Source organism: Echinops telfairi, unplaced genomic scaffold, assembly GCF_000313985.2.
Source record: "Echinops telfairi isolate 266 unplaced genomic scaffold, ASM31398v2 ScPeMD7_7424;HRSCAF=8462, whole genome shotgun sequence".
Classification (NCBI taxonomy): Eukaryota; Metazoa; Chordata; class Mammalia; order Afrosoricida; family Tenrecidae; genus Echinops; species Echinops telfairi.
The window spans coordinates 51,008,575-51,015,476 of record NW_022111324.1 but is presented as its reverse complement, the minus strand read 5'-3'; the positions used below and the strand labels follow the sequence as shown (position 1 = coordinate 51,015,476).

Here is a 6,902-nt window from a genome sequence, read left to right as displayed (position 1 = left end):
TTTTTCAAAAAAGAAACAAATAAACCAGACTTCCTGCGCTGCAAGAGTCTGGAGTAGAGATCGAGACCCAAGACTGCTGCCTGCAGACAATCTGAAGCTGTTCCTGGGGACCCCTTTCCAGCCAGCGGAGATGGGTCTAGAAACCAGACAGTCATGTCCGGAAGGGCATGCTCCGCGCGTTCAAGACCAAACCAAAGCTGAGAATGCAGAGTGGGTCAGGGAGTCTGGGGGAAGGGAATGAGGGTGCCAGGGAAGACCTCGGGGGAACGCTGACACATCTGTCATTGGAAAACGAATCCGATGGGTAAACTTTAACCTAAGGCACAACGCAGTGTTCCAAGAAGTCTGTTCAAGGCAGGGAACCCTCACATGCGCTCTCCTCCAAGCCCCGTCGGGTGCCTGTTCTCCAGCCCGGCCTTCGTGTCAGCACCCGAGCCCCAGCGGAGAATCGGGAGGCTCTGCCTCCGGGTCTGGCAGGCAGGTGAGCACTGGAACTAACTGCCCACCCGCCCCGCCCCAGGGGGGCACTCACGTTGATCAGGGCCATGATCCAGAAAGCATAAGACACGTGGGTCCCCGTCCAGCCCTGGGCAGGCAGGCCTGGGGGCGTCTGGTTGTATCGAGACAAGGCCTCTGGGTGGTACTGGTTCAGGACCTGGTGGCTGCTGGAGGTGGCGTTGGCAGTGCCGTTGACAGGTACGCAGTCCGTCTCAGAGAGGAAGGGGTCGGCAATCAGAGGGCTCAGCAGAGCCCCGAAACCCACAAAGAAATGGAGCACCTTGGGGGGAGAGGATGGACTGGGTCAGAGCCCAGCTGAGCCTCAAGCCAAGGGGGCTGTGGCCTGGCCTCCTGCCCAGAGTGCCCGCAGTGTGCCTCCCCAGCCTCTCGGCCTGTCCTCAGAGTCCCTGCAGATCGGGGCGCAATGGCAGAGGGGGGGAGGAGTAGAGGAGGTGCCCCTCATCGTAGGAGTGCAGGCTCTCTCTCGACTGTCCTTTTCATCTGGGATAACTTGGGTGATGGTGGCCAATACCATCTGCCTTCTCTCTTTCCCCCCAATACTTCACCCCAACTAAGCAATCCCATTGGCACCAGGGCTAAGTTGGCCAAAAGGCTGGTGGTCTGAACCACCCCGCTGCTCTGGGGAAGAGCGAGCTGCCCATCTGCGCCCGCCTGTAATGACCACAGCCGGAAACCCTGTGGGGGCAGGTGGACCCTGTCGTAGGGTGTCACCAGAGCCCACCCCCAGTGAGAGTAGCTCCCTGAGCACCCGCCGGCTAACACCCCAGACAGGAAGTGGGCCGTGTCGGGACGGCTGGACTGGAGGCCACCGGGGCCTGGGAAAAGGAAGAGCAGGACAGAGGAGGAGCAGCAGTGGCCCCAGGCCCCGTTTTCATGGTGCATATAGGACGTCCTCTCACTGCCGGGGAGACCCCGCTGACCACCCTGCTCGCAGGGAGCTAGAGCGGCACACCAAGCCCAGGGAGGGCGGCTGCTGGCCAAGGAGGCCCCGAGTGGGTGCTTACCCTGTGTGGAGCCCCGTGTGCTTTCTGAGGTATACTCCAAACCAGAGAATCACTGGGAGAGGTTTGGGGGCTGGGATGCAAAGAAGAGGGGTGTAGGGGAGCCAGGGTTGCGGGAGCCCGCTGCACTATGCTCCCCCACCCCGCCCCACCCCCCTGTCCCATGCTGTCGGCCGGCCTCACCTGGAGGAAGATCGCCGAATCCTTCTGGTAGATCTTCACCAACTGCATGTTGGCCACAGTGTCGATGCAGCCCATGGCCAGGCCGGCCAGCGCCATGACCAAGGCCAGCACTTCCACGTTGCGGCAGAAGGGGATGATGACAAACACCAGCGAGATGGCCAGAGAAGAGGTGAAGAGGGCCCACAGCGACTGGGCCAGCCTAGAGCAGGGCAGGTGTGGAGTCAGCAGTGGGGGTCCCCGGAGGCCTTTGCATGAAGAACCCCGATTTCTTCCTCCATTCCTCCAAAGCCAAGACATGCCCCCACCCTCTGACCGGAAGACAGACTGAGCAGAGGAAGAGGCTCGGTCAGTTATTATTAGGGATGGGCTGTGGAGGAGGCATGGGACATCAAGAGGTGGAGTCCCTGGGTAGGAAAAGCAACCAACACACACAGTGGCCACTACCCAAAGGGTTGTTGCAAGGCCGCCCAGAGGCACTTTGGAAGAAAGGCCAGGTGATCGAATTCCACAACCTCAGACCATGCAGCCCCCAATGGGGCACAGTCTCTGTCGTAGACGCTAACACGGAGTCACCCTGAGCTGGAACGGACTGCACAGTTGCTAGTTTGTATGGGCCAGGGGACGCCGGGTCTAATTTCTCTGCCTGCATCTTATAGGTCCCCAGGCCTGTCTCAGCATTGTCGGCAGAGCCCAGACGCCGTGAGATGCTCTGCTTGGTGAGCTCTCAGCACAGGGGAAATGCGACTCTTCCTTCCAGCAGGGATGTGAAAACAAATCCCAGCCCCGTGATTCGAAACCACCAGCTGCTCAGGGGGAGAAAGACGACGCTTTCTACTCCCATAGCTTTCTACTCCCATAAAGAGTGACAGTCTCAGACACCACCGGGGCAGGTCCACCCTGCCCCTTGGGGCGCCATGAGTCAGAATTGACTTGCTAGGGACGGTGAGGGGAGGCGGTGTTGAGCACTTCGGAGGAACTGTGCTATGTGCATGACCTGGGCTCACACCCCAGCCCCAGATCCCCAGCCGAGCATTTCTCCTCGCCTAAAGGAGGGCCGCGTGCCCTCTCCATAGAGAGATGGTGACACCGGCAGTCCCTTCAGCGGGCAGCAGGGCCGGCCCGCTGGAATCAAACCCACCGTGGAAGGATCTGGGAGCCTGGTGACTCTGCCCGAGGGCGGAAGTCTGGATCGCTCTGCTCGGTAAGTATCCCGCAGGCCTTGGGCCTGTCCCACACTCAGAAGTGTCCTAGCGGCGGCCCTGACCACCTTCACCTTTCTTCGGACGGCAGAAGAGGTGGGCTGAGGGAGAGTGAGTGAGCAACGGAGTGGGTTCTGCCAAGGTGTTTGGGGGTTAGCCTGCCCAAGAACCAGACTCTGAGATAAAAGATGTGGAGGAAAAGGAGAGGGAACAATAAGAAGGTTCTGGAAGGGACAGGTTCTAGACTATAGAGGAACTTTCTCATGGACAATGGGAACGCTTCCAGCCAGTCTCCAAGCGGGCTGCTGGACTTGGAAGTTGGCAAGGTGAGGTGGGGCGAGGGGGACCAGACCACCTCTTTGAGTTTCCGGCATATTTGAGGAGAAGGAGAAGGTCCCGACTTGATCCCTCCCAAGGCTGGGAGTGCTCCTGGAAGGCCCTCAGCCCCTGCCTCTGCCCACCTCGGTGCTCAGGGTCTCATTTTGTTCCCAAGGACCCTTAGCAGACCGTGTCTACTGAGAGGAGCAATTGGGTTATTTTTCTTTCTTGGCGTCCAGGCTAATGAGATGCTGAGATTATTGACGGAGAGCAAGAGGCTGACTTTGAGACCAACCATCAGGAGGGAATGAGAGAGGGTCCCGTGGTGGGGGAAGCCCAGTTCAAGTCCTCCTGACCCCTTCCCTGTCCCTCTGTCCCTGCTGCGACAGCCCACAGTGCTGACAGCCTGGGCCTCGCCTCAGCCTGCCCTGTGGTCCCATGCACGTCTGCTCCCTGCACTGCTGCGGCCCTGTGCTTCCTGCTCTTGTGCACCAGCGCACACTGCAGGTTGGTAAAAATAACAGTCCTCTCATAATAGTGTTAGGGATTGAAGTAATCTGCTGCGACCCAGCTGATTGTGAGTTATATTGACCGGATAGGACCGATTAGCACTTCCCCCACAGGGTTTCCCAGGCGGTACTCTTCACAAAACATCTGTGATAGTTAGGGTTGCCTTGTGCCAACCTGGCTCCTGGAGGAACATGCGGGGGAGTACAGCCTGTCAATCGGTTCGCAGCTTGATGGGAGGGCTACTGAAAGAAACCGCTCTCTGAGGCCGGCCTCTTCCTCTTTTCCCTGGAGGTGGGCCACACACTCTTTCTCTGCTTCACTTTCCTGCTGTTGAGACACTCGGAGAGCTGGAGGAGTCATGTGGTGACCCCCGCCAGCGTTGAGATGCTTCCATCACCCCTGGATCCACAAGACCTTGCAGCCACTGGCCTGTGACCTTCCTGCCTTCGCCATCATTGCTGTGACCCTGTGAGTCTGAAGAGGGATTTATGGATTAGTATCGGAGTTATGGGCTTTATCTGGAATGGGCTGGGATGTTTGCGTGATATATAATTACTTCTTGATATAAAGCTCTTTCTTATCCATATATGAGTGTCCCTGGCTTGGTTTCTCTCATCAACCTGGTCTAACACAACAGCTTTCTCCTGCACAGCAGCTGGTGGGCAAAACCCACTGACCTTTGTGTTAGCTGCTGAGCGCTTACCCCCTGCACCACCAGGGCTCCTTTAAAAGAAGTTCTTCCACTGGGTCTTAGGAGAAGGTAGGAGAAGTGCTGCTTCAGATCAACTCGGACTCATCGTGACCCTGGGGAACTGAGTGGGCGCACGAGGCTATGAGGCTTTGTAAAGAGGATGGGTCATCTTCTCTGTAGTCAATGGGGAAGCCTTGTCCTGCGGAGCAGCCCTGCAGCTGGTGGGCGCAGGCCTTTCCGTTGGAATCTAGGTGCTTGTCCACTGTGAGACCAGCGCATCCGTCACAAATCTTTGTCACCGAAGCCACAATATAAAATTTAAAGTGAAAGCAAATACAACAAGTGGCTCGACCTCCACAAAAAATAAGACTAAAACACACACACACAAAACTCACAGGAGAAGGACCAGTCGAAAGCAAAGCATGAGGAAGAGGACATTTCTCCCACCGAGGCCAGAACAATGCAAAAATTTGATAGTTTTCAGACTACGGTGTTAAACATGTTCAAAGAAAATGAAAACCACAGGGAAAGCAACTAGCGGAAATCAGGGGAAAAGCAGAGCAACAGAGTGAGCGACAACATGGAAACTGGCAACAACGAAAGCAGAGGGCCACACTACGACCGAGGAACGGAGTCAACGAGCCAGAGACACGGACGGACAGAGAGACGCCAGACAACAGAACCAGCAGCCAGAAGATAGAATAAGTGAGCTCGAAGGCAGACTTACTGAAATGACAAAAGTCTCGCAGAAACACAAGTGGGGGAAGTAAAGCAAAGTCAGACCCTTAAAGGAAACACAAGATTCCAATTAGAAGCCCAATAGTCAGAATTGTGGGCATTCCAGCACACCATGAAAGTACCCAAGACATAGAAACAGTATTCTAATGAATAATCAGAGAGAATTTCCCAAATCGGAACAGAGAACAAGCCTGGAAGTACAGGCAGCTACACTAACCCCAGTTAGAAAGAGACAAGCACACCAGCCCCGTGCCATCTCCTAATAGGATTCTTGGAAACCAAAGATGAGGAGAGAACTCTGAATACAATAATACAAAGACATTTGTTAATATACCAAGGGGTTTTCATGAGAATCAATATGGATTCTCCCCAAGAAGCTCAAAGTCCAAAAGACAATGGAGAGACATATCTACACAAGGAAAGAAAACAATTACTAACCCCAAATTCTTTACCCAATAAAGTTATCATTTTAAAGTGAGCGGCAAATCAAGACATTCCCAAATAAGTAGAAGCTCTAGGAATTCGGCCTCAGCAGGCCGGCTCTATGAATATTGCTCAGGGGGCACTGCAAGGAGATGGCAGGAGCACTCAGCAAATCCTCCTGTCTCTACACAGAGAAAATGTAAGATAAAAGAGGGAGAGAACAAGAAATCTCTAAATGCAGCAACACAAACAATGACAAGGGCTGAGAATGTGATATTTCTAATAATTAAATCCTGAAAATGTACAAAACCAACCCTGTTGTTCTTATAACAATTTACTGTGCATTATGTTCTTATGATGATCATGTATGGTGTACATTATATTAGTATCAACTTCAGTCTTTTCTCGGTTTATCATGAGGTTGCTTATTGGTCCACTTGTGAGGAGTTGAGCTTTCTTCACACGGAGACCATGTAATCCAGACTGAAGGCTGGAGTTATTGATCTTCCTCAGTAAGGGCTTCAAGGCCTTTTCCCTGTCTGCAAGCAAGGCGAGTCACCTGCTTAATGCAGGTTGGTAATAAGCCTTCCTCAAATCCCGATGCCTCATTCCTCTTTAGACAGTTCAGCTTCTCTGAGTGTTTTCTCAACATACAGAAGTAATGAGGATGGTGGAAAGATGCAACCTGACTCTCACATTTCTTGATTTTTAATCCACACAGTATCCCCTTGTCCTGTCCTAACCATTGCCTCCTGGTCCCTGTACGGTTCCACGTGGGCACAAATAGGGCTTCAGGAATTCCCATTCTTCTCAAACAACAGAAAGAAGCAACACAACCAGAAGTTGGTTCTTTAAAAAGGATTCATAAAACAGACGGGTCACGGGCTAGATTGACAAAAGAAAAAACCGTTAACCGAGACCGATAACCAAATTAAGAGAGGAAATCGGTGCCATGACAACAGACCAACAGAACTAAAGAAGGCCATAACTGATCACTATGAAAAATTGTCATCCACCAAATTTGAAAACCTGGATGAAATAGACAAATTCCTAGAAACATGCTACTTATGCAAACTCACACGAACAGAGGTGGGACATTTAAACAGACCCATCACAAAAGAAGAGATTGACTATATCCTTAAAAAAAACTGCTAACAACAACAGCCACAAAACAGTCCATGACCAGATGGCTACCCTAGAAAATTCTACTAACCCTTCCACGCTGCTCCACCTCTGCAGAACCATGAGATCGTAAGAACACAGCCTGAGGCCCTTTCTTTCTTTTAATCATTGTATTAGGGGCTCATACAACTCTGATCA

At 53.0% G+C, this 6,902-nt stretch overlaps 1 protein-coding gene across 1 annotated transcript in view; it reads right to left on the bottom strand.

Moving 5' to 3' along the window:
* The window catches only part of MFSD4A (major facilitator superfamily domain containing 4A), a 48,348-nt gene that overhangs the window by 17,158 nt on the left and 24,288 nt on the right, over window positions 1-6,902 (bottom strand). The window contains exons 2-3 of the mRNA XM_004700115.2: window positions 1,704-1,902; window positions 533-778 (exon numbers count right to left, since the gene is read on the bottom strand). Coding sequence (XP_004700172.1) covers window positions 533-778; window positions 1,704-1,902 — 445 coding nt within the window. The remainder of the gene's footprint in view (window positions 1-532; window positions 779-1,703; window positions 1,903-6,902) is intronic.